The following is a 27,754-nucleotide window of genomic DNA, read 5'->3' as shown; positions in this document are numbered from 1 at the left end:
GACCTTCTCCACATTTTGTTGTGTTACAGCTTAACTTTAAAATGGATTAAATTGAGATGTATCATTGACCTACACACAATATTCCATAAAGTCAAAGTGTAGTTATATTTTTAGACATTTGTACAAAAGCTAAAATGTCTTGAGTCAATAAGTATTTAACCCCTTTGTTATGACAAGCCTAAATAAGTTCAGGAGTAAAAATATGCTTAACAATTCACGATAAGTTGCATAGACTCACTCTGTGTGCAATAATAGTGTTTAGCATGATTTTTGAATGACTAACTCATCTCTGTACCCCACACATACAATTATTTGTAAGGTCCCTCAGTTGAGCAATGAATTTCACAAAGACCAGGGAGGTTTTCCAATGCCCCGAAAAGAAGGGTACCTATTGGTAGATGGGAAAAAATGAGAGAGAAAAAAACAGACACTGAATAACTGTTTGAGCATGGTGAAGTTATTAATTACACTTTCGATGGTGTATCAATAGACTCAGTCACTACAAAGATACAGGCATCCTTCCTAACTCAGTTGACGGAGAGGAAGGAAACTGCTCAGGGATTTCACCATGAGGTCAATGGTGACTTTAAAACAGTTACAGAGTTTAATGGCTGTGATAGGAGAAAACTGATGACGGATCAGCTAGGACTCGAACCAGGGTGTCTGTAGTGACACCTCTAGCACTGATATGCAGTGCCCCAGACTGCTGCACCACTCGGGAGCCCAAAAACAGAGTGCAAAGAAGGAAGCCAGTACATAATACAAATATTCCAAAATATGCATTTGTTTGCAATAAGGCACTAAAGTAAAACGGCAAAAAATGCGGCAAAGAAATGTACTTTATGTCCTGAATACAAAGCGTTATGTTTGGGGCAAATCCAACACAACAACACATCACTGAGTTCCACTCTTCATATTTTGAAGCATGATGGTGGCTTCATCGTGTTATGGGTATACTTGTCATCGGCAAGGACTAGGGAGTTTTTTAGGATAAAAAGAAACAGAATAGAGCTAAGCACAGGCAAAATCCTAAAGGAAAACCTGGTTCAGTCTGCTTTCCAACAGACCCTTTCAGAAGGAGAAGGCCAAATGTACACTGGAGTTGCTTACCAAAACGACATTGAATGTTCCTGAGTAGCCTAGTTACAGTTTTGACTTAAATCATCTTGAAAATCTATGGCATGACTTGAAAATAGCTGTCTAGCAATGATCAACAACCAACTTTATAGAGTTTGAAGAATGTTAAAAAGAATAATGTGCAAATATTGTACAATCCAGATGTGCAAAACTCATAGAGACTTACCCAGAAAGACTCACAGCCGTAATCACTGCCAAATGTGAGTCTAATATGTATTGACTCGTGGGTGTGAATAGTTATGTAAATTAGATATTTCTGTATTTAATTTTCAATATATTTGCAAAAATGTCTAAAAACATGTTTTCACTTTGTCATTATAGGGTATTGCACATAGATGGGTGAGAAAAAAAGTATTTCATCCATTTTGAATTCAGGATCTAACACAACAAAATCTGGAAAAGTCAAGGTGTGTGAATACTTTCTGAAGGCAATGTATTGGGCAAGCGGTATAGGCTAGTGGTCCCAAATATGTTTGTGTTGTTTTGCCAATACCTGGCAAGACAGCACAACCAGGCTATACAATAGGTAAGCAGGGGCAGGAAATTAGAACTCCAGGAAGTTGGTGACAATAGCAGCATTATAGATCAGGTCTGAGATGTATCCGATGGAGGTCTGGGGGCCCACCTGAGGATGATGACCCTCTCCTTGAGTCACATCCCAGTACATCTGCTGCGGATGGGAGGGGACAACCTGGTCCACTGAGGTTTGATGACTATATCTTGCCTGTGAGACAGCTAGAGTCTGTGGCTTAAAGTTCCTATACCCTGAGGTGCCCACGCAGGGCTGGTTGAACCCATCCCGGTGTGGCCGTGAGGAGGGTGCTTGCCTTCCAACGGGTGCAGCTGTAGTAGCAAGAGATTCCAGGTGAGATCGGCAGTCTTCCTCCCACAGTAGGGATTCTGCCAGGTTTGGGGAGACGGGTGTAATCTGATGAGACACAGGGTTGCTGTAGAGACGGATCCAGTCGGAGTAGAACTGCTGACCATCATCACACTGAATCTGGTCTGGTCGGAACATTTCCCCCATTGTGGTTGGGGTGAAGGAGGGACCAGGGGAGGGGACTATTGGGCGAGGTAGGCATTTTGCACCCCCTCTTCCAAAAGTTGTATTGGTTGATTTGGTGAGTCTTCCACTCTTGATACTTCTTGCCCGTCTGTTTTGGAACCACACCTGTGAACAATGAGTAGAGTCAGATAAATATGTTGTTGTAGCCTCAATGCATAGATATATACGGAAAGTGTAAATATCTAACTTTAGTTATTATCACTACACAAACCTGTATCTTGCTTTCAGGTAGATGTGTATGTGCGGCCAAGCGTTCACGGAGAGTGATGTCTGGGTACGGCGTCAGAGCGAAAGCTTGTTCCAACTCAGACAATTGTGCGCGACTGAATATGGTTCTTTTGCGCTTCCTTTGGCCCTCTGTAAACCCGCTTCTCTCAGGTTCGGGTGACGAAAGTCCATTGTCATTCCTCACGTCTAAAAAACAACAAAAACAACGTTTTTGAGAATTGAAAATCGAAATAATAAAATTGGGCCAATCATATGGTTCGTAGATTATTATTTAAGTAGCCTAAAATACCGGTGTAGCGTTTGAAAATTATTAAAGACAATTGAGGAATTACTAAACGAAGTGTACGATATATTTTCTTTTTTTTTCCATCTGCATTTCTGTTTATATCAATGGATATCTTTCTATATATAATAACCTTATGGTTTTGTTTGTTTCTTTGTGCGCTATTTATTTTCGGCAAAATCTAGACAGAATATTGATAATTAAATTAATATGTGCTAGTCATAATAAAATAATCCCAAAGGAAACTATAAAAGACAATAGACAAATATAACTGTCACTAGCCTACCTTTACATTGATCTTGGTCTCCAAAAAGTGCAGTAAAATCCATATATTTATTGTCAGTCAGTCTGTGTGCAGTGAATTCTTGATTGATGAAGAGAGACATAATTCCATGTACCTCTACAGCTTGGTCTGGTGATGCGTAAATGATGCGCTCAGCGCAGGGTAGCGGTGCCCTCTTAAAGCGGGAACTCCCCTTTCAATCCCATGCCGCCCACCGTCCACACCAAATTAATCTAGGCACGTTCAGGTGTTATAGGCCTATAGTGGCGCCCAGTGCCCACCTCTCTAATCCTGAATTGCAGATGGTGAGCGGCAAGAAACAGATGAAAGCGGCAATGGTGTATAAACCCGCTGTTTCCGCTGTCGCTATTGTCTGACACTCCCTGGGTCAGACTGTCAGATCTCGTCCCGGGGCAATCGACTGCAAAGAGGATCCCCGTGGAGATTGGAGCGCAGGGCAGGCGGACCTTGTTGGACATACAGAGCAGAGTCAATCTACATAGGCCCACTGTATCCTACCACGTTCGCTGCGAGAGTGATATTTGTTATTCAGCACTCAATTTGCTGTCCTGTCATTTGGCATATGCCTACTAAAAATTAAGTGCCAAATTGTGCTATATCTATAAAAAAAAAAATTACGCTGTCTTCCCAAATTGATTTGTTGAGTTGGGCATATAAAAAGGTACTTGCTTACTCTCTCTCTATTCATTACAATATTTTGATATTTTTTTTCGGGGCGATTAGGATGAACGAAAAGTAAACTATAGCTTAACTATCATCGTATGCAGGAAAAAGCCTGGCAACATCAAAAGTTTGTTTCACACTTTCTCTTCCTGTGTATTGAAGTCAATTAGCCTAGTGGTCGATTTACATTCCCTTGAACACCCGTTCAATTCCTGAGAGAAGCTCTAAATACGCCAACGTACACAGATCCCCGAATTTACATTTCTGAACGAAGCTGGAAGGGTTTAGAGGAATACACATTGTACAAGAATTAACTCTTTATCTTCTCTTTTTTTAATGAGCCAATTAGTAATGATTTATATTGGCCTGCCCTACCCCTTTCCTTTTTTGTGAAGGGATCATGCTAAATAATCCTAATATTTTTGTCCTCAAATGTGTGCATTTATTGCTAAAGTAATCCTGAAGACCATTAAATATATATTAAATAGTGATATCAAAAATAAAAAATGCAATCAAGTTAAATTCAGGATTTGTCGATTAACCGTAAGATTTGTCAATTAATCACGGCTAATCACAAATTCAGAATTTGCTCAAATGGAGCTGTAATTTAAGATTTTTTTTAATACAAAAAGTATTACAACCCACTGGGCAAAACCTGGTTGAATCAACATTGTTTCCAAGTAATTTCAACCCCCCAAATCTGTGATGATGTTGTGGAAAACTAATTGGATTTGCAAAAAGTCATCCATGTAAGGGAATTTCATATTTTTTTCACCCAACTTTTAACCTAAATCCAATGACATGGTGAAATGTTTTGTTGAGGTCACGTTGAATTCACCTTAGTTGACAACTCAACCAAATATAAATCAAAACTACATGTTGATCTGACTTCTGTGCCCAGTGTGAAGGGCTTGACTTTGTCCTTTTTTTCTGGTTTGTGCGAAATCGTTCAGAATAATATAAAACCAGTCTGCACACCACCAAGGTGAACTGGTTTAGTCTTGACTCTTGGTTGATAGTGTTGGGGGATGGGTAATGTATCGATGCTCGAGTGCCAAATCAACACAAATTTGTTTCTATTTGTCTTTGTTACCTAGTTTTTATATTTCTGAGTCTTATTTTTGTATCTATATTTATATGGTTTTAAATGTTATGAATATTTATTTGTGTTGTTCCAAATGTCTGAATACAAATGACAGTTAGTGCAGAATGGTGTTTTTTTTTGGGGGGGGGGGGTTAGTATATTTTCAATGCTTTCAGACGATTAATCACATTTTAAAAAATTGTGCACTAAAATTACAAAAAGTTGACTCGAGTCAATTAATTAACTGACAGGCCTACTATAAAATAATGACATAAAAAAACTAAGGAGTGTGTGAAACAAGTGACAATTTATTTAGGATTTATTTTTGTATTTTTTTTTGGTCTATGAAAATAAAATAAAATCACAACCAAAACAAGAACACTATAAGAACATAGGCCGTTTTACCTTTGCATCGAGTTGATGCATATGTGCAGTTCATCTTTGCAGTTCTAGCTCTTTAAATAGCAAACCATTCAACTTTATAGTGAGTGTACTTTGGTTCCTCTGTTCAGCTGATGGAAAAGCTAACTTTGGTATAGCTTTTAGTTTGTGCTGCAATGCAAGGTCTTTTGTGGACACATTCGGGTCTGAGAAACCACAGTGGGACAATAAAGTAAATGAAGCCTGAACAAATACATATCTAGAAGGAACCAAATGATGATAGCATACTATTTAGACTGATTTGTGTCAATCCTTAGGATCCTCAGTCCTTTGTCCTTTGTCCAGTGTTATAGGCCTACTGTTCAAGACCTCTTGCAGCTTCTTCAATGGGACTACTTTTTCTCCCCAGCAAAGAGTTGATTCTCCCATTTTCTCAAACAGCAACTGTGCCAATATAAGCCTTAAAAATGGTCGGTCACTAAAAAAAAGGGAGAAAAATCCTTCCCCTCTCTCTGAAATGTAACACAGACTTTCAGAGAATAAAAACCCAGCCACTCATACACAAACAGGAATAATATAGCCTTTTGTATTTGTGAATAGCTCAACATAGCAGTGAAACATCTCTCAAACTGAAGAAATACTTGTAACACTCTGTCTATTCCAGCAGGGGGAAGTGTAGTCTCTCAGTGTGCATTGCTGCTGTCCCTGGAAGCAAGAGAGTGATGGTAGTGGTGGTGGGGCGGTGATGTCCTCGAGTAGCTGCCAGGTCATCGTTCATCACTCAAACTTGCGCAGGTGGTTGTACATGGACTGGACGTAGGTAAAGACACACATGGGGTCCGGCTTGCGCCCCATCACCATCATATCGTCCACCTCGATGAGCCGGTCACAGCCCGCCTTCTCCCTGAATCAGACAGAGGGCACAGCACAAGTCAGGAGGAGTCTAGGCCTATCTATGTCATTCCTTTGTTAAGGGGGCTGATAGGTCATTAGCCTGATCCCAGATCTGTTTGAGCTGTTTTCCCAACTCATATCTATGGTCAATCGATGTTGTTGGCAAGACAGCACAAACAGACCCAGGACCAGGCAATAGATCACATGGAACAATGTGGACTAATTAAGAAATAAGGCCCGAGGGGGTGTGGTATACGTCCAATATACCACGGCTAAGGGTTGATCTAAACACAACGCAACGAGGAGTGCCTGGACACAGCCCTTAGCCGTGGTATATGGGCCATATACCACAAACCCCCGAGGTGCCTTATTACTATTATAAACTGTTTAGCAACGTAATTAGAGCAGTAAAAATAAGTGTTTTGTCATACCCGTGGTACACGGTCTGATATACCAAGGCTGCCAGCCAATCAGCATTCAGGGCTCGAACCACCCAGTTTATAATTTGTGGCATAGTACAGAAGCTCATGTGTTAGAACTATCTCTGTACGTGGTTAGATGCACACACGGTTTTGATCTTTATTTTGTCTGTGTTCTGCATGTATCCATGTGTCAGGAGGACTTTGGGAGGCTGTGTTGCAGCAGTGGTGTTCTTAGTAGTGAGGTCAGGCTGGAGGAATGTGAGAGGAGCGGATGGAAGCAGAGCAGCAGGGAAAGGAAGAGGAGGTTACTCTGGGGACCCGGGGAGACGAGCAGGTATTCTCTGGCGGCTGCCTCGCTGGCGTAACGTGTGGGCTACAGACACTCTTTACCAAGATGCAACAGAAACATTGTAAGATCATCTCAGTGGTACAATGTTTTATGTATCAACGCCATTTATGCAATTTCGATTTGTATGGTGGCCAGGGACACTGTGACTCTAAATGTATTTACGCAGGTAACTTGAGGAGAGCGACATTGGAAGTGCACACAAATAGGCAGATACTTCTCTAGTCTACATAATGAATGTATGACAGGAGTGCATGGAGAATTTCAGCCATGGAGAATTTAAGCCATGGAGAATTTAAGCCATTTCTCAGTGTAAAATGCTGAGAAACACTGTACATGATGTATGGATAACGCTTGTTACAATGTAAAAGTCACTTACTCCGCTGTTCCGAAGGCCAGCTCAAAGTTGTGTTTGCGGTCGGCAGGCGTCAGCACGTTGTAGTCAAACTCAGTGGGGAAGAAGGAATGGACCAGGGCACAGAAGGCCATGCCGTCACTCCAACTGGACGAGAAGTTCTGGATGTCTATGTTCTGGGGACGGAGAGACAGAGTTAGGAGTGTGTGGTTGCGTGTGCGTGCGTGCGTGCGCGTGTGTTTCTGGACTGTAAATGTCTCTGCGTGTGCGTGGTGTATTTGCACATGTGTTTAGCGGGGGAATACGGAGACACTGTGAAAGAGACGTAAGAATAAACCAGACATACAAAAAAGACCTATAAAAATGATTGGCTACCTATTCTAACTTTATGAAATGACCTCTCCCAGGTTTCTCTGTCGGTCCCACTGTCATAACGGGGAAAACAGAAGAGGTCTGCTGAATGGTTCTTTATCCTCAATTCCTCTCCCTGCGTTCCTTTCTCTCCAATTGGACATGCTTTCAGAACTGTGTCATTTCACATTTTTTTGTGTGTCCTTAGCCTAGCCTATAAAAGCCTCAGCGTGTCAGTGGGAAAATCCAGCCTGTCATGTTTGTCGAGCGCCAGGCGAGTCTCTAGTTTGAGTGTGAGGAGGAGCAGCCTGCGGGAAGTGGCCGGTGCTGCTTGCTCTGCGGGGCCGGCCTTGGCCCGTGACAGCTCTCTGTTTAACCAGAGCCACATGGACAGACTGGCACAGCTGCTGCTGCAGAGTGAAGCCAACAGCACTAGCACTGAGCCGTAACTCAAACACTCACGCATGCACAGCCAAGGATATGCATGCTCACACACAGACACATATACGTATGCACGCGCGCGCGCACACACACACACACACACACAAATGCACACACAAACATTCAATATAATACAATAATACGCTATGTTCAGTATGCAGCATAACCATGGCAAGGTGCATCTCATTAGCACATTAACGCTCCGCTACATGCTAATGGTTTAAGCCATGGCGAAACTAGGGGAGCCATTTCACTACCCTGTTCAGGAACTAGCAAAAATGACATAGACTGCTCCTGTGTAGTGGATCCATTTCAGGTGAACAGATGACAGTTCCATATTCATTATCTTTGTTCCTGGGTGCTATAGAACTGTATTCATAACGGGGGACCTGATCCTAGATCAGCCTCTACTCTGAGGTGGTTTGTGAATACGACCCAGGTCTCTGTTCCGGTGTGTAGCTGTGTTCTGTCACCACAGTCTCACCTGGTATCCTATGGTTTTGGAGCGGCACCACTCCAGAAGAATCTGCTTGATGCTGCTGGCGCTGGACACACCAAAGCTCTGAGAACGCTTCAGCTTGGGCTTGGAGTCCATGGGCTTGGGCCTACTGAGAGGAACGGCGACAGGGGTCAACAAGATGAGCCAGAAAACATGACAGAAGTCGTGTCCCCATTCTCTCTTGTTCTCCCCAAGTGTACACAAGCACACTCCTTTTGGTTAGGTGGTGGTTTTCCACCATTGTTAAATCCATTATGAGAGAGTGTGCAAGTGTAGAGAATTGTAATGCAACCGAAGTATGAGTTTTATTTGTATTTTGTTGTTATTATGGATCCCCATTAGTTCCTGCCTTGGCAGCAGCTACTCTTCCTGGGGTCCAGGAAAATAAAGGCAGTTTATACAATTTTCAAAACATTACAATACATTCACAGATTTCACAACACACTGTGTGCCCTCAGGCCCCTACTCCACCACTACCACATACAGTGGGGAGAACAAGTTTTTGATACACTGCCGATTTTGCAGGTTTTCCTACTTACAAAGCATGTAGAGGTCTGTCATTTTTATCATAGGTACACTTCAACTGTGAGAAACGGAATCTAAAACAAAAATCCAGAAAATCACATTGTATGATTTTTAAGTAATTAATTTGCATTTTATTGCATGACATAAGTATTTGATAACCTACCAACCAGTAAGAATTCCGGGCCCTCACAGACATGTTCGTTTTTCTTTAAGAAGCCCTCCTGTTCTCCACTCATTACCTGTATTAACTGCACCTGTTTGAACTCGTTACCTGTATAAAAGACACCTGTCCACACACTCAATCAAACAGACTCCAACCTCTCCACAATGGCCAAGACCAGAGAGCTGTGTAAGGACATTAGGGCTAAAATTGTAGACCTGCACAAGGCTGGGATGGGCTACAGGACAATAGGCAAGCAGCTTGGTGAGAAGGCAACAACTGTTGGCGCAATTATTAGAAAATGGAAGAAGTTCAAGATGACGGTCAATCACCCTCGGTCTGGGGCTCCATGCAAGATCTCACCTCGTGGGGCATCAATGATCATGAGGAAGGTGAGGGATCAGCCCAGAACTACACGGCAGGACCTGGTCAATGACCTGAAGAGAGCTGGGACCACAGTCTCAAAGAAAACCATTAGTAACACACTACGCCGTCATGGATTAAAATCCTGCAGCGCACGCAAGGTTCCCCTGCTCAAGCCAGCGCATGTCCAGGCCCGTCTGAAGTTTGCCAATGACCATCTGGATGATCCAGAGGAGGAATGGGAGAAGGTCATGTGGTCTGATGAGACAAAAATAGAGCTTTTTGGTCTAAACTCCACTCGCCGTGTTTGGAGGAATGTCACGCGGGACTAGGTGTGTGAGGAAGAATCAGGCGCAGAGAGCAGAGAGTTCCACAGGGAAAAGTGCACTATAATACGGCACAAAAGCAAGCCCACAACACAGGGCGCGGAAATAAATGGACCACCCAAAACACAGGGTACCACGTCTAGAACACGAACACACCTAAATAACGCATACACGTAACACAAGAATAATCCCGCAAAAAACAAGGGCGGGTAAACGTACTTTAAATAAGGAAGCCCATCAAGCACACAAATAGAGACAGGTGCAACTAATAAGACAAAACAAACAGACAACGAAAAAGGGATCGGTGGTGGCTAGTAGGCCGGTGACGACGACCGCCGAGCACCGCCCGAACAGGCAGGGGAGCCAACTTCGGCTGAAGTCGTGACAAGGAAGAAGAAGGATGAGTACAACCCCAAGAACACCATCCCAACCGTGAAGCATGGAGGTGGAAACATCATTCTTTGGGGATGCTTTTCTGCAAAGGGGACAGGACGACTGCACCGTATTGAGGGGAGGATGGATGGGGCCATGTATCGCGAGATCTTGGCCAACAACCTCCTTCCCTCAGTAAGAGCATTGAAGATGGGTCGTGGCTGGGTCTTCCAGCATGACAACAACCCGAAACACACAGCCAGGGCAACTAAGGAGTGGCTCCGTAAGAAGCATCTCAAGGTCCTGGAGTGGCCTAGCCACAATAGAAAATCTTTGGAGGGAGCTGAAAGTCCGTATTGCCCAGCGACAGCCCCGAAACCTGAAGGATCTGGAGAAGGTCTGTATGGAGGAGTGGGCCAAAATCCCTGCTGCAGTGTGTGCAAACCTGGTCAAGAACTACAGGAAACGTCTCTGTAATTGCAAGCAAAGGTTTCTGTACCAAATATTAATTTCTGATTTTCTGATGTATCAAATACTTATGTCATGCAATAAAATGCAAATTAATTACTTAAAAATCATACAATGTGATTTTCTGGATTTTTGTTTTAGATTCCGTCTCTCACAGTTGAAGTGTACCTATGATAAAAATGACAGACCTCTACATGCTTTGTAAGTAGGAAAACCTGCAAAATCGGCAGTGTGTCAAATACTTGTTCTCCCCACTGTATCTACGGTACAAAATCCATGTGTACGTGTGTGTATAGTGCGTATGTTATTGTGTGTGTACGCATGTGTCTGTGCCTATGTTTGTGTTGCTTCACAGTCCCCGCTGTTCCATATGGTGTATTTTTATCTGTTTTTTTCAATCTAATTTTACCACTTGCGTCAGTTACTTGATGTGGAATAGAGTTCCATTTAGTCATGGCTCTATGTAGTACTGTGCGAGTTAAGAATTACCCAGAAGAAAGGAGGGATAATATAAGGGAAAAGGAGAGGACCTATCAGTTCAGGGACGGATGGCATAGAAAGAGAAATGATGGTGGGAGGAGAGAGGGTGGTACCTGCTGGCTTCAGAATCCAGCCTTTCAAAGATGGATCGGCGGGCCTGAGCTCCAAGGTTGCGCGGCAACGTCTGTGACCTCACCAGCTCCCGCCTCCGCTCCACTCCCCTTCCAAAAGGCATGTCCCCGCCCGCATCTTCCACCCTGCAGGTCGGAGAACGGAGGAGTGTCACACATCAACTTGGGCCACAATGAGGCCATTCGAAATGGCAAGTGGGTTATTGCATGTGGGTTAAAGCATGGAGTATCTCAATTCTCTAGGACTGAGTAAAGAATAGTTCACTCACCGGTCTGTGTTGTGTTGGATGAGGCCAGAGTAAGTCACTGACTTCGGGGGAGCGGACAAGGACTTTTCTGCAAATGACAAATCAAAGAACAGATAAGGAAACGGTGGGAATAAAACATTGTGTGAGCCTGGTTAGTTCCAGTTCTAGAAACAAGCCTGACTTGATAGATCCCTCTTACCTGACAGTCGAGGAGAGCCTAGACCTCGGCTGAGACTGGGGGTCCATGTCTTCATAGACGACACTGAACAACAAAAGGACAAAGAGTGTAACAAATCAAAGGATATTATGGCTTACGGAGCAGAAGAACCATAGAAATATATGAAAGTCGAGAGTTCAAATATTTGGTCTGGACAACTTTTAGCTGATGTCTGGTCCCTCTTACCTGGTTGAATGGGGGATTCTGGGATGGCTTGAGGCTGGTTGTTGGCAGTAGGCTCTGATACAGGCGAGGGCTTAGAGCGTACGGGACTGGTGGGAGATTCACTCTTCATAACTGAGGGGTCAGCCGTTTTGGTTGTGGCGGTGATGGGTAGGTGTGGCATCCGCATGGCAACAGGGGCCGTGCTTTCATGAGGGACGTTGTTATTGGCTGGTGAGCTCGTTCCATGTGACACTGTCGAGTTTTCTGATTGGACAAGCATTGAGAAAATAAATCCCCTCATACAGTATATGGATGGTATGTATGGTTGTATTTCTACTGTAGCTGAGATGGTAGAGAATAGAACGGGCATTACCTGGTGTAGTAGAGTGTCCATTCTCCAGTCCAGGGGATACAGGGTCTGGATCCACCTCTATTGGCTCCTCACGCTCAATACTCTACAGGAGATAGAGAGAGAATCACATCAACACCCCACCCTACAGTACTCAGGTGTCGCAATATCTTCAACAACAGTATTTTGAAGACAGGCCCTTTAAACATATGAATATCTTTCGGATGACATAATATGCATGTTATCTGAGACACCATCAGATCAAGTCATTTCAGAGTGCTGACATGTTTCTCAATTTTTTATCTCATTAACCATGTTACTACCACACCACATCTATTACTTTCATTAGTAAGTGACTGGGGCTCAGTACACTGTGTGCCAGACTAACCAGCCAATCCACAGAGGAGCCTTTCAGGAAGACAACCAGGATGTGACTGAGGGCTGTGTGATTTGTCTGTGGAGGATGTGTCATGTTTCTGTCTTGTTCTTTCTTGCTCTTTCTCTCTCTCACACATACTCACACATGCAATAAAAGTTATTATATACAGTTATTCTCAAAGAAATTGTACATTCCTCCCAGTGAAAATAAAGTCAGTAATTGAGCTGTAGGGGAGAGAGGAGCCAGGTGACCTCAGCAGAGAGGAATGCTGCTGCTGCTGGGTTGTGTGTGTGTGTGTGTGTGTGCGCGTGTGTGTGTGTGTTACAGCATTAGGAGGGCCGATGGGAGCAGAGAGCTGGGAACAGCTGGCTGTCCCACTGGGAGAAGGTGATAGGGGGAGACAAATTTCCCCCGCTCAACCATGGAAGCCCCTGAGCACCAATCAACCCTGATGCTCTGGCTGAAACTCAAAGCTCCTCCTGTCTTGGTGTGTCCCAGCCATGGAAACTTTCTGTACTAAGTCACACTTCTCCTCCTGTCTGAATGGGCCACCAGACACGTGTGTGAGACTGTGGTGCTCTGGGCCTGAAGATAAAAGTAGGTAAATCTTTTCGGGTAAAAACGATCGAACGTAGAGTGTACCACCGCCTATGTTTAATCTGATCTCGGATCTCAGAAATAGTTCTGCAGCTAAACTGTATTGAGAACGGAAGGAAGGCACCTTTCAAATCATCTCTATTGTGTTTGTGCATTTCAGACAATGTTAAAACATTGTGAAGCTCAACCCAGCGTGTGCAGTCAGCTCTGCTGTCATGAGCTGCTCAGATACAATGCTATATCAAAGAGGACGACCCGGAATCAAGGCAAACCCCACAGAGCAACACCAACACTCGCACCCATGCACGCACACGCACAGGCAGGAGCACACAAAAGCCCCTTTCTCTGCTTTCCTGGAACAACAAATCCCCCAACCCTGAGAGTGCGTCATCGAATTATCAGTGGGGAACTATAAAATATTAGGAGGAAATCGTGAAATTAAGTAGAAAATGTGGAAAAGCCCTCAGTCTGCTACACTGACTCACGAGAGAGGGGGGTCAGTCTTAGCCTGCAGGGCTGAATCAAAGATGAAACCCCCTGTACTGTGTGTTTAGTTTCTGTTTCTACATTTTTGTTGTCTTAGAAGCAGTGTTACTGGGCACACACCAATGTAGCCATTCTAGGAGCCTCCACTGTCTCTTCTCCCTAGGGAGGCACACCTGACCTGAGAGAGGATACCTACCTTAGAATCTCCCCATTTAGCAGGACTGTAACCCCACCTTTAAACACTACAATACCTCGGCGCATCTCTCTCTCTCTCTCTCTCTCTCTCTCTCTCTCTCTCTCTCTCTCTCTCTCTCTCTCTCTCTCTCTCTCTCTCTCTCTCTCTCTCTCTCTCTCTCTCTCTCTCTCTCTCTCTCTCTCTCTCCCTCTCTCTCCCTCTCTCTCTCTCTCTCTCCCTCTCCCTCTCCCTCTCCCTCTCCCCCTCTCCCTCTCCCTCTCCCCCCCCCCCCCCTGACCTGGTTCAGCAGAGTACAAATACAAAGCATCAGGGCCAACACTGTGGTAGTAGAGTGGGGTAGAGTGGGTTCGGTTCTCCCAGGCACATGGCTATTTCATATGGGTTTAAATATCACAGCTGTCCCATGTGACCTTGGCCAAATATGCCATGGGTGGGAATTTTTCGTGCCATAGAAATGTTGATGTGCAAACACAAGATAATCTAAGTGGATTGTTATATCGCGAGTCTTGCAGTTTCGATTAAGTTTCAATGAAGGGGTGCAGCGTGTTGCAAGGCTGACATGTCATGGCACCTAACTTTGTGACATTTCAATAAAGAGCGTTAGCTAGGTGAAGTCCAGTCGGGATGGAGTTGGAGATGAGGCGGTTGATTTGGAGACGATTAGATGAGAGGATATTCAAGCCTGTTTCTCGGGATGACATTTGACATTCTTGGAACATTGAGTGGTTGTGGAATGGAACGTGAAAACAATGGAGGCATGCTGGGAGAGAACACTGGGGAGTTGAGTGGTTGTGGAATGGAACGTGAAAACAATGGAGGCATGCTGGGAGAGAACACTGGGGAGTTGAGTGGGGGTATGACAGTATGTTGGGCACAGCGTTGGGCACGGAAACAGAGATAGATAGCTCTTATGGACAACAACACCACCCTGCCATACAACGAGCCTCACTAGTACGAATTTTCCCATTTTCCATTGATGACATACGAATCCTTTGTTCTATGAACGCTTCACAACATCGCTGTCTCAGTGACCATTTCCACAAAACAACACACAAGCAAACACAATAGAAGGAAATATCTAGGTATAAACAATGCTATTGTAGACTAAGGTAAACAGCATGCAAACACATGCTTTCAATGTACCATCACGATGATTTAATAAGACAATTAGAGGGATAGAAATATATTGTGACTAAAAGGTACATTACTCATTCAGGCGTGTACAATACATGATCACATATTTAACTAACTCCGCAACCCCTTCTGAAGTCAAATGAACAACGCACACGCACACGCACACACACACACACACACACACACACACACACACACACACACACACACACACACACACACACACACACACACACACACACACAGTACAGTACAGTTATAAAGGGGTTTTTGCTCTGTAATTTGCACACAGGAACAGGGAAGTCCTTATGGAGGGAGAGACACATTAAAAAAACACCTGTTCCTCAAAAGACCCACAAAGCCTGCAATTTAGCAGGGAGACCCAGGCCGGCGCCTTGGTCCTACAGAAATGGAGGGGGCCCTTTGAACACTTTCTTTACATCACCTGACTACAGGGGCCCCTGCCTTATCTGATGGGTGTGTGTGGGAGCTAGGCTGTTTGGCCGAGCACGCACAAACACGTGCGCAAGCACTCACACACTCACACACAGGCCCTTGTATTAAATTCACTGGGCACGCATATCCTTCCTCCTCTACTCCCCCTCTAAACCTGCTTCGGGATCTCTCCTCTGTTACTGGGGTTTTCCAGGGTTTCAGTCACAAGGCAGGGACCATAAAATGCTGTCAAAGGTTAAGAATAGATATACTCCAATGTCACTGACATACAGATAAGATAACCTTATATTCCCGGCTGGATGTCACGGAAGACCATGTACCACTGTGAATGTGTGACCACATTCTGCATTATTTAGATTTGCAGTGAGAGAGTGTGATGATGACTTGAGCAGCCTTCTGTGACACACTGTCTGTCCTGTCCTGTCTGTCCCCCTCTCCGTCTCTCCCGTCCTGTCTGTCCCCCTCTCCATCTCTCCTGCTGGCTACGGAACGGTCAGGGGGTCAGACATAAAGTTGAAACTGCCCTGGGGTAGGGGGACAGGGAGGGAGGGGGTGAGGGAAGGGAGATGGGACCGTCTCCCCGACTCCCCAGGACAGCACAGCAGTTGGCACCTAAGAACTCTGACATCTCCAAGATCTGAGAGGTTTAGTAGTCTGTTCTCGGGTTACAAGGCACCAGCTGTGGAAGACATCGGTATACCAGCCTCCCAACACCAAAACAAATCAATAAAACCTGGTGATATGATACGGCTGTCTGATGATTCAATCAGTTCAGTTAGAGGTGATAGGACACATGCCCCGATCTGACGCTTACCCTCTCTAGTCCATACAGTATGGCTGCATGAAAAGCGTGGAGTCAAACCACACAAGTCCAATACAAACCCCTAATTCGTACTATACATTTGCTGTTCTTGTCTGTCTGTTTGGAAAATGTCAAATGTAGAAATAGAATATATATTCTGGGCCCTGGGCCCTCTAGAACGATGAATGTAGAGGGCGGTGAGGTCATCCACTAAACAGTGAATTATTAACCTGTAACCACGGCGATGGAAATACAGGGCATTGTATGGAGGTAATTAAGAGAGCCAGGGGCAGCCTTGGATGGGAGCGGCCAGCCCAGCCCGGCTCGCATGCCTCTCTCAATCCCCCTTCACCCTTGACCCTGGCCTCTCTCTCTTTCACTCTCTTGTTCAATCTCTCTCTCGCTCAAGCTCTCTCTCGCTCAATCTCTCTCTCGCTCAAGCTCTCTCTCGCTCAATCTCTCTCTCGCTCAAGCTCTCTCTCGTTCAAGCTCTCTCTCTCTCTCTCTCTCTCTCTCCCTCCCTGGGTCTGTCTCTCAGGCTGAGCTCCACTGTATTAATAGCCATGCTGAGGGGTTTGTGCCAGGAATCTGGAGCCCTGGGCTGGATGGCTGGATGGCCTGGCCCAGGCAGGGGACACACAGACAGGCAGAGAAGAAAAGACCCTGCTCCATTGTGGGAAAGCTATGAATTTGGGAGGGGAGTCTCTGTGGCTGTGCTGGAAATGTGAAGCGTATTTATCATGGGGATAAACACAGACGCACGCACGCACGCACACACACAGGCTTGAACGCACACAGACACACACGCACGAACGTACACACTCACAAGCTCTTGAAAGACTTGTGATGGGAACTTCCAACTCTGGCACGTAAAGTAGAAGGCATACACTGGTCTAATTAAGTTCCCAAGACATTGTCTGAGAATGTGACCATTTCAATAGTGAAAAGAAGCTGAGTCGGAGCTGTTTGATGCTGCTGAGTTGCTCCCATCATGTTTCTCGCTTTTAAAGGGCCCGAGTGGAGAGATCTGGTGTTGGGGGCAAGAAGGGGCCAATGATGCCATGCCGGGCAAGATCACATATCTGAATCTCTGAGAAACAGATGATTACCCAATGTTGGCCACAGTGGAGGCTGGTGAGGGGAGGACGGCTCATAATAATGGCTGGAACGGAGTAAGTGGAATGGCATCAAACACATGGAAACCACGCGTTTGATGTATTTGATACCATTCCACTCATTCCACTCCAGCTATTACCACGAGCTCATCCTCCACAATTAAGGTGCCACCAACCTCCTGTGGTTGGCCAAAGAGCCGCATCAGGAGAGGAGTATGAGATGTGAGGTCAAGATGCATTCCTCTGGGCACCATGGAAGAGAATAGCCTGGCTGGTGGGATAGATGAGGATGGAGGACAGGGAACCAGGTGGAGCTGATCTGACTCCTGAGGTGTGTGTTGGACCATCCACTAGAGTGATAAAAACAACAGAGAGCTCACATTTGCACTGTGTGTGTGTGTGTGTGTGTGTGTGTGTGTGTGTGTGTGTGTGTGTGTGTGTGTGTGTGTGTGTGTGTGTGTGTGTGTGTGTGTGTGTGTGTGTGTGTGTGTGTGTGTGTGTGTGTGTGTGTGTGTGTGTGTGTGCGTGCGTGTAGGGAGAGGGAGGGGTTGTGTGTACGTGCGTGTATGCATGCTTGCACAACTTACGCGTGTGTGTGCCACAGGAGGTTGGTGGCACCTTAATTGGGGAGGACGGGCTCGTGGTAATGGCTGGAGCGAAATAGGTGGAATGGTATCAAATACGTCAAATACGTGGTTTCCATTTTGTTTGATGCCATTCCAGTCGCTCCATTCCGGCTGTTATTATGAGCCGTCCTCCCCTCAGCAGCCTCCACTGCTGTGTGCATACAGTGGAAAGAAAAAGTATGTGAACCCTTTAGAATTACCTGGATTTCTGCATAAATTGGTCATAAAATTTTATCTGATCTTCATCTAAGTCACAACAATAGACAAACACAGTCTGCTTAAACTAATAACACACAAACAATTATACGTCTGAACCAATTGCATTAATTTGGGGACAGGTCGAAAAGTATTAAACATTTATGGCAATTTAGCTAGCTAGCTTGCACTTGCTAGCTAATTTGTCCTATTTAGCTAGCTTGCTGTTGCTAGCTAATTTGTCCTGGGATATAAACATTGAGTTGTTATTTTACCTGAAATGCACAAGGTCCTCTACTCTGACAATTAATCCACACATAAAACGGTCAACCGAATCGTTTCTAGTCATCTCTCCTCCTTCCAGGCTTTTTCTTCTTTGAACTTATATGGTGATTGGCATCTAAACTTTCATAGTATTACCACGACGACCGGCAACACAGTTCGTCTTTCAATCACCCATGTGGGTATAACCAATGAGGAGATGGCACGTGGGTACCTGCTTCTATAAACCATTGAGGAGATGGGAGAGGCAGGACTTGCAGCGCGATATGCGTCACAAATAAAACTGACTTCTTCTGATTTTAAGCCTTGGCAACGCAGACGCTCGTTGATGCGCGCAGGCGTTGTGCGTGCAATAATTGAATAACATAGATTTCAAAATGTATTTTGCAACGCTCGCGCACGCGAGCGGTGTAGTCAGCCTGTTACATTCTCCAGCAAAATGTCTTGATAAACTTAATTTGTCCATCGATGATAGCAAGCTGTCCAGGCACTGAGACAGCAAAGCAGCCCCAAACCATGATGCTCCCTTCACCATACTTTACAGTGGGAGGAGGTTTGATGTTGGTGTGCTGTGCCTTTTTTTCTCCACACATAGTGTTGTGTGTTCCTTCCAAACAACTCAACTTTAGTTTCATCTGTCCACAGAATATTTTGCCAGTAGCGCTGTGGAACATCCAGATGCACTTTTGCAAACTTCAGACGTGCAGCAATGTTTTTTTATGGACAGCATTGGCTTCTTCCGTGGTGTCCTCCCATGAACACCATTCTTGTGTTTTACGTATCGTAGACTCGTCAATAGAGATGTTAGCGTGTTCTAGAGATTTCTGTAAGTCTTTAGCTGACACTCTAGGATTCTTCTTAACCTCATTTAGCATTCTGCGCTGTGCTCTTGCAGTCATCTTTGCAGGACGGCCACTCCTAGGGAGAGTAGCAACAGTGCTGAACTTTCTCTATTTCTACACAATTTGTCTTACCGTGGACTGATGAACAACAAGGCTTTTAGAGATAATTTTGTAACCCTTTACAGCTTTATGCAAGTCAACAATTCTTAATCTTGGGTCTTCTGAGATCTCTTTTATTCGAGGCATGGTTCACATCAGGCAATGCTTCTTGTGAATAGCAAACTCAAATTTTGTGAGTGTTTTTTATAGGGCAGGGCAGCTCTAATCAACATCTCTAATCTCATCTCAATGATTGTACTCCAGGTTAGCTGACTCCTGACTCCAATTAACTTTTGGAGAAGTCATTAGCCTAGGGGTTCACATACTTTTCCCAACCTACACTGTGAATGATTAAATTATGTATTCAATATAGACAAGAAAAATACAATAATTTGTGTGTATTAGTTTAAGCAGACTGTGTTTGTCTGTTGTTGTGACTTAGATGAAGATCAGATCTAATTTTAGAACCAATTTATCCAGAAATGCAGATCATTCCAAACGGTTCATATACTTTTTCTTGCCACTGTACGTGCACATCGCGAGCCAATGATCAGAATAGGTACTTTTTCCTCACTCATACAGTCTATCCATCAGACTATACTAGACTGTGACGAACACGCACCCACGGCACTGCAACGTAAACCGAGCAGTCTGTTAGTAAATTGCCTGTTTGAGCAGCAGTGCAGGAGACAGAGGTTAAGTAAAGCTAATAGTGGGAGTCGGTGGTCCTGTATTGTAGGGAGTGGAGAGAGTATATAACGGTGGTGTGTTGTGTGTGTGTGTGTGTGTGAGGGATTTTACGTGTAGCAGTGACAGGGAGGATTGGTTGTCAGCTGTCAGCTGATTTTAGGAGTCTTGATAATAGGACTTTAGAGTGCTCTGCTCCTCTTTAGAAGTCCTCTCTGTGTGTACTCTATAACAGTATGTGTTTGTATGTGTGAGGTGTGTGTCTGTGTTCACTCACGGTGACAGTGTGAGCGTGCTCTGACGGAGTTTCCACTGATAACGCCTCACACACACGTCTTATCCCCCCACCCCTCCCCTCCTTTCGGTTCACATGGCCTGGAGATGCCTCAGTCTGAGAGAAGACACACACACAGCCCACATGAACACAACCCAGCCCAGGGCAGGGACAGGGCAGGACAGTGAGGGACCTAAGGTTTCACACTGTGGTCCTGTGTTATGTAGTTACACTAACTGTCAAAGATAACATTGTGACCTGGGTGGAATCTATCCAGTTCATCTTATAACAGGGCACAGCCGCTCTCTCTTCAACTTGAGTACACCGAGGAACGCAGCGAACGTGAGGTTTGAGGTGTGCAGGCGTGGTCTGTGAATGCCTGTGTGTGAATGCTACCGCATGCTACAAGGGAACAGGTGTGAAGAGGTCTATGAGAGGAGGGAATGGAGGAGTGGAAGAGGGGGCCCTGACTCACTCCTGAAGCCCAGAGAAGGAGTGTGGAGTCTGGGGATGGCTGGGTCTTGTGTGACCCTCTCCTCTAATCCCCTCCTCAGTCAATGTACTTCAAATGAGGCAGAATGTCGACACAATAGTCCTTTGAGACCACAGCTATGTTGGAGTAATTGGCAACAGGCAGCATTGTGTGACTCCTCGGCAGAGACCGGACAGACTGAGGAGGAAGAGGAGAAGGAAAAGAGGGGGAGGAATAGGGAAGAGTAGGGAGGAGGAGGTTGAAGGAAGAGGAGGAGGGGGAGGAGAAGGAGGGAGGAGGAGGAGGAGGTGTAGGATGGGGGAGGAGGAGGAGGATTCCTGTCTAGTATTGTCAGAGCAGCAGCACTAACCAGCACAGTGGTAGAGGCTCCTAGCTTCAACAGATCTCTCTCTGAAGAGGAGTATCAAAGATCCCAGTGAAACCCACTGCCTGTCCTCCTCAGACTCTGGGAGAGCTGGTGTGTGCTAGAAGGGACTGAGGGGAACTTGTGATGAACTGTGCTCAGCCAAGTAAGACTCAAGAAAAACAGGGCCCAGTTAGGACCAGAGGGCTCTATAGAGGCTCTGCTCATGAGAGAGAGGGGGAGAGAGGTGGGGAGTTAAAGAGAGAAAAAAAGAGATAAAGAGATTGAGAGAGAGAGAGAGACACTCATATCTGCATCAGAGTGTCAGGTGTCCAAGGCACAGTCGAGCACAGGTGGAGACGTACTGTAAGCAACCCTATAGTGAAAGTGCAGGCCCAGGGCAGGCCCGCACACATCCCAATTGGCTGTGCTCTTTCAGTAAGGTGACGCTTAACTCCAGGGCTGCAAAACCATCTTCAGATGTGCCTGGAGGTCCTCAGCACAATCAGCTCCCTCCCTCAGACCTGCTGAAACAGCCCCATCTGACTTTATGAGGTCAGCATACAGTCTCTGTACAGTCTCTCTCTATCTCTCGTTGGCTGTGTCTCGACTTGACAGTTCATGCAGATTTTGTATTCTGGTCATGGAGTTCTGGTCATGGAGTTCTGGTCATGGAGTTCCGAACACATCTAGGCCTACATTTAAATGTGTCTACCGTCTCCACATTGTGTCCGGATTTCCTTTCCACGCACTATATTTAAATGCAGTATGCATTCTGCAAACGGTGGAACAGGCTAAATCTGATAACACAACAACAACAACTTGATGGTGGTAGCCAACTACTGAAGCTAACTAGCCAGCTCACCTCTGAAACTAGCCAGCAAGCTATCTAGCAAAGCTAAAGCGTTTGCTAACATGTTAGCATAACTCTTGCCAAGCTATTTTTTTCCCCTTCTAAATAAGCTAGCTAGGTAGCATTTATGAGGTCAGCCAACTCGTTCCTCACACGCTAGGAATGTATTCCATCCAACGTTTAGTGAAAAACGTTGCCTTGCACTCCCAAAACACACTTTTTCTGGAGACTTGTGGGCGGAGAGCTGTTGACGTCGCCTACTGTATGCGCTTTCGATAGCCTGATTGTGTCCAGACCGAGGAGAAATCCGCACACAATCCGTCCCTGACCACCTCCTGAGGTGGTCTGGGAGATCTGAACACAATCCGACCACAAAGCGACTTTTGTGCGTCTACACCTGTCTTTTCAATGCGATCTTCGTACTCTGATAGCAGAAGTCCGATGTAAGTGTCTAGTGTAGACAAGGCCATTGAGGCTGAAAGGTGTAGATGTGGCTGTAGGGGAAATCTGAATAGGATAGCGTTTCCCTGTTGAGTTCCGGATTAGATTCGATTTACACACACACACACACACACACACACACACACACACACACACACACACACACACACACACACACACACACACACACACACACACACACACACACACACACACACACACACACACACACACACACACACACACACACACACACACACACACACACACACACACACACCAATGAATAGATTTGCGTTGGATCAATAGATGAGGAACTCACATGAGGAACTCACTGTTTTCTACAGTATTATGATCTAATCTCTGTCTGGTTGTTCGGAAATTTGGAGAAATTGGAGAAAAAAGTTTTGGCCACGAAAAGGGGATCTCCAACAATGTATTATGAGAAACAAAGGACTTCTGTTTCATACTAACCTACATATTTACATCAGATAAGAATCCTCAGATGGTTCACAACATACTTTGTTAAGATGAGGCGTATGACATCACTCATTTGCATACATGTTTTTGTGTTTGTGTTTGTGTGGGCACCTGCGTATGTGTGTGTGTCTGCGTTTGTTGTGTCTATGGCTGTGTGTGAGCAGTCACAGTTAACAGTCAACATCTGTGCCAGACTGTCAAGGGTCAGTTTGCTACAGAAAGCAGCTGTGAGTTTACAACCAAATACACAACAAAGGACCTCAGAGCTGAGAGGAAAGACTGGGAATCAAATCAAGTGAAAATCGGAATATAGAACTTATGAAAGATGAATGTAACCGTTGTAGTTTCCAAAGCAGCGTAGCCATAGGGGCCTTGTGTTGGGATACAGTCAAGAGAAACCTCTGGACTTTTAAAACAGACACTACTGTGGTTTACAATACACCAAGAACTGAGATGATAACGTTCCCAGACTTATCACTGAGTTCCCACCCAAACTTCATCAACAAGTGTCAAACTGTACTGGACCTTAGAACTGACCAACTATGCCAGCATTAGCTTCTCATCAACTGTAACAAAGTACACGTGTTTGTCTTTCAGTCCCTCACATGTTAGTCAAATGTCGCAATGACAGTCCGGATAGAGATAAGTAAGAAACAATGCACTGTGTTTATATTTGTTGCTAGTAAATCTGAGGAACACGATTGAATCCATTCTAAAATGTTGCGCAAGCTGTGGTGCCACTCAACAAAGAGTATAGTGGGAGAAGATTCATGAGCAACATGTTGTCAGCAACATGATAGCAGCAGTGGTGTAAAGTGCTTAAGTAAAAAATAGTTGAAAGTACTACTTAAGCAGTTTTTTGGGGTATCTGTACTTTACAGGCATTTTTTACAACTTTTACTTTTACTTCACTACATTCCTGAAGAAAATTATGTACTTTTTACTCCTTTTACTCCTTTTACTCCTTTTACTCCTTTACTCCTACTTAGCAGGTCAGGAGAATTGCCTAATTCACACAGTTATCAAGAGAACACCCCTGGTCGTGCCTACTGCCTCTGATCTGGTGGACTCACTGAACACAAATGCTTCGTTTGTAAATGATGTCTGAGGGTTAGAGCGTGCCCCATAGCTATCCGTAAATGTAAAAAATAAGATAATGGTGCCATCTGGTTGGCTTAATATAAGGCATTTTAAATTATTTATACTTTTACTTTTGATACTTAAGTGTATTTAAAACCAAATACTTTTAGACTTTTACTCAAGTAGGATTTTACTGGGTGAATTTCACTTACTTACTTGAGTAAGTTTCTATTAAGGTATCTTTACTTTTACTCAAGTATGACAATTGAGTACCTTCTCCACCACTGGATAGCAGTATATGAGTGCAAAAGAACCATTCACAGCAGAGAGAGAAAAAGGGAGAGAGCGAAAGAAAGAAAGAAAGAGAGAGAGAGAGAAAAGGGAGAGAGAGAAAAAAACTCTTCCCATGATATATCACACTCAGGAAAGAGAGGTCTAATGCCAGGAGAACAGCTTCCTTCTCAGACTGCAGAGGCTGGACGGACATTAAAATAAGCAATTACTTCTACCAAAAATGTTCAGGGATGGGAAATTATCCTGATTGCTTTCATCTGGTATCTACTCTGCTTACGTGTCTAAATATTAAGTTGAACATGACCGAGTTTCCCCACCGCTGTGAAAGCTCTGACATCATCCCTGTGACATGTTCAAGAATGTCTGTTCAACCCCCATATCATGATTTAGTTTAGACACACTCTGGATGAATCATTGCACAATCTTGATAGTCTCTCAGATCCACATACAGTCACCACCACAGAGTCAAATACAACACTTTCATTTATCCCTGACCAAGATGGCTGCAATTCTCACCCCATTCTAGAGTTTTGGAGGTTCATGACATAGTCTACTGCTCTAATGTATCTATGTTCGCCATAACCCCAACCCAGTCTCCCCACTGTATAAGGCTACTCACGTTAGTCTTGCTGGAAACAGCGAAGGTAGCTCGGCTGGAGAAGCGGGCGGCAGTGGGGCTGGAGGCTGAGCCCGAGGCTGACCCGGTCAGGGCTCCCATGCTGGGGCCACCAGCAGGGCTGGTAGGGGAGGTGGAGGGGGACCGGGGGCTCGCCCTCTCCTGGCTGCTGCTGTGTGTCTGGGCCTGGATGGACGCTAGCTGGTGCTGGTGGTGGTTGTTGTTGTTGTTAGTCATCAGGGCACCTCTGTCGCACACTGTCCCAGTGAGGAGCTCTACCTGTCGGGTAAGGGCCTCCAACTGGCTCCGGAGCTGCCGGTTCTCCTGCTGCAGCTGCGCCACAGCCCGGCCTAGGGGGCCCTCGCTGGGGTGGGCCGTCGCCTCCTCCAGACGACGCTCCACACCCTGCTTGAAGGCGCTCACGTCCACGTGGATCTCACACACGGCATCCCTCAGTGTGGCCTCGTAGCGGGCGAGCGCAGCGCACACCGTCTCGCCCTCCGGAGAGGAGCCCTCTCTCTCGGCTGTCAGAGGACCTGCGTCCATCTCTGCTCCACTGCCTCCAGTCCCTGTGTTCCTCACTGGGTCTTATCTGCTCTCTCTGGGGCTGCTCCTTCCACACTACTCCTCCTGTCTGTGTCTCAGACACATCCACTTTGAATGGAGATTTGGGAGAAGTCAGTCTTGTCAGCTGCAGCTGAACCTTTCAGATCCCATCTGTCCCAGGAAATCCCTCAGGGTATCCTCTATCCTGCAGAGTGAAAGCTCACTTTTACAAGCCTGCTCCGAATGACAGTACTGAGGTCTATCGAAAAGCAAACACCATTCAAACATGACAGACTCTAAAATAAGTGAAGTGAATCAGTAGAAGAGTAAAATGACAATCTGTGTGGAAGCCAGGCATGTGACAAGGCTGTTGTGAATTAAACCAGTGAGGTAATTGTAACTTAGTTTCAGTGAGTGTATAGTGTGTGTGTGTGCGTGTCAGAGAGAGAGACAGAGACAGAAAGAGACAGAGAGAGAGACAGAGAGAGATAGTAGTAACCCATACCTAAGTTCACCTCTGGAGCTCCGGTATAGTATTCCCCCTCAGCGCTGGCCAGCTATGAATGTCTGCTCTGCTCTGCCCGGCACACTGCTTTAAAACACTCCTCTCTCTCACACACTCACTCAGGTTAATCTCCTTCTTCTCTACTGGTCAGGGGGAGGGAGCAGGAATACAGAGGGAGAGAGGGAGGGAGGGAGGGAGAGGGAGGGAGGGAGGGAGGCTAGATTTCCTCTTTAGTTCAATTCAATTCAATTTAAGGGCTTTCTTGGCATGGGAAACCATTCACTTGCCAAAGCAAGTGAAATAGATAATAAACAAAAGTGAAATAAACAATAAATAATTGACAGTAAACATTAAACTCACAAAAAAGTTCCTAAAGAATAAAGACATTTCAAATGTCATATTATGTACAAATAGTTAAAGTACAAAAGGGAAAATAAATAAACATAAATATGGGTTGTATGTTTGTTCTTCACTGGTTGCCCTTCTCTTGTGACAACAGGTCACAAATCTTGCTGCTGTGATGGCACAGTGTAGTATTTCACCCAATAATAAAAAATAAAAATAAAATGTGGATCTGTGTAACCTGAGGGAAATATGTATCTCTAATATGGTCATACATTTGGCAGTTTAGGAAGTGCAGCTCAGTTTCCACCTCATTTTGTGGGCAGTCTGCACATAGCCTGTCTTCTCTTGAGAGCCAGGTCTGCCTATGGTGGCCTTCTCAATAGCAAGGCTATGCTCACTGAGTCTGTACATAGTCAAAGATTTCCTTAAGTTTGGGTCAGGTATTCTGCCACTGTGTACTCTCTGTTTAGGGCCAAATAGCATTCTAGTTTGCTCTGTTTTTTGTTGTTGATTCTTTCCAATGTGTCAAGTAATTATCTTTTTGTTTTCTCATAATTTGGTTGGGTCTAATTGTGTTGCTGTTCTGTGGCTCTGCTGGGTCTGTTTGTGTTTGTGAACAGAGCCCTCCCAGCACTCTGTGAACTGTTGAAAGGAATCATCTGTGTTGCCTTTCCCCTTCCCACATCTCCTCCCCACACCTCTCTGATTCAGACGGGTTGGGTTAAATGCGGAAGACACATTTCAGTTGAAGGCATTCAGTTGTACAACTGACTAGGTATCCCCTTTTCCTTTCCTTTCCTTTCCTCCTCTTTCTCCTCCTCCTAGTGTATTTGTGTCACTCTCTCACCAAGTGAACTTCTAACAGCAGGACGTTCAATCAGCATTCTCTCTCTCTCTCTCTCTCTCTCTCTCTCTCTCTCTCTCTCTCTCTCTCTCTCTCTCTCTCTCTCTCTCTCTCTCTCTCTCTCTCTCTCTCTCTCTCTCTCTCTCTCTCTCTCTCTCTCTCTCTCTCTCTCTCTCTCTCTCTCTCTCTCTCTCTCTCTCTCTCTCTCTCTCTCTCTCTCTCTCTCTCTCTCTCTCTCTCTCTCTCTCTCTCTCTCTCTCTCTCTCTCTCTCTCTCTCTCTCTCTCTCGAGCTTTATTGTCATGGGAAACATATGTTTACATTGCCAAAGCAAGTGAACTAGATAATAAACAAAAGTGAAATAAACAATACAAATTTACAGTTAACATTACACTCACAAAAGTTCCAAAAGAATAAAGACATTCTTTCTCTCTGTCTTTCTCTCGCTGATCTCATTTCTCTTGGTTCCACGTCTTGTCAATCACGC

At 45.0% G+C, this 27,754-nt stretch overlaps 2 protein-coding genes across 2 annotated transcripts; both read right to left on the bottom strand.

The window, feature by feature from the left end:
- Window positions 1–1,451: 1,451 nt before the first annotated feature.
- On the bottom strand, window positions 1,452–3,100 carry LOC139548617 (homeobox protein SEBOX-like). Its single transcript, XM_071358404.1, has 3 exons — window positions 3,001–3,100; window positions 2,415–2,617; window positions 1,452–2,308 (listed from the first exon to the last, which is right to left on the bottom strand). The coding sequence occupies exons 1-3, from the start codon at window positions 3,098–3,100 to the stop codon at window positions 1,682–1,684; spliced, it is 930 nt and encodes a 309-aa protein (XP_071214505.1). The 3' UTR covers window positions 1,452–1,681.
- Window positions 3,101–5,053: 1,953 nt separating this feature from the next.
- On the bottom strand, window positions 5,054–26,175 carry LOC139547804 (smoothelin-like protein 2). Its single transcript, XM_071356894.1, has 10 exons — window positions 26,080–26,175; window positions 25,032–25,779; window positions 12,283–12,364; window positions 11,931–12,173; window positions 11,727–11,789; window positions 11,549–11,615; window positions 11,262–11,405; window positions 8,440–8,563; window positions 7,188–7,339; window positions 5,054–6,050 (listed from the first exon to the last, which is right to left on the bottom strand). The coding sequence occupies exons 2-10, from the start codon at window positions 25,572–25,574 to the stop codon at window positions 5,924–5,926; spliced, it is 1,545 nt and encodes a 514-aa protein (XP_071212995.1). The 5' UTR covers window positions 25,575–25,779; window positions 26,080–26,175; the 3' UTR covers window positions 5,054–5,923.
- Window positions 26,176–27,754: the final 1,579 nt, after the last annotated feature.

Source organism: Salvelinus alpinus, chromosome 21 (assembly GCF_045679555.1).
Source record: "Salvelinus alpinus chromosome 21, SLU_Salpinus.1, whole genome shotgun sequence".
In the NCBI taxonomy this organism is placed as follows: domain Eukaryota; kingdom Metazoa; phylum Chordata; class Actinopteri; order Salmoniformes; family Salmonidae; genus Salvelinus; species Salvelinus alpinus.
The sequence above is the reverse complement of the archived record's forward strand: the minus strand, read 5'-3'. Positions and strand labels throughout refer to the sequence as shown.

Excerpts from the sequence above, each read along its gene's own strand:
- LOC139548617 (XM_071358404.1), bottom strand. The coding sequence starts at position 3,100 with ATGTCTCTCTTCATCAATCAAGAATTCACTGCACACAGACTGACTGAC. Across the intron at positions 2,618-3,000 it reads AGACCAAGATCAATGTAAAG|ACGTGAGGAATGACAATGGA; the intron begins GTAGGCTAGTGA and ends GTTGTTTTTTAG. Across the intron at positions 2,309-2,414 it reads TACCTGAAAGCAAGATACAG|GTGTGGTTCCAAAACAGACG; the intron begins GTTTGTGTAGTG and ends CATTGTTCACAG.
- LOC139547804 (XM_071356894.1), bottom strand. The coding sequence starts at position 25,574 with ATGGACGCAGGTCCTCTGACAGCCGAGAGAGAGGGCTCCTCTCCGGAG. Across the intron at positions 11,406-11,548 it reads ATCCAACACAACACAGACCG|GGTGGAAGATGCGGGCGGGG; the intron begins GTGAGTGAACTA and ends TCCGACCTGCAG. Across the intron at positions 8,564-11,261 it reads CTGGATTCTGAAGCCAGCAG|TAGGCCCAAGCCCATGGACT; the intron begins GTACCACCCTCT and ends CGTTCCTCTCAG.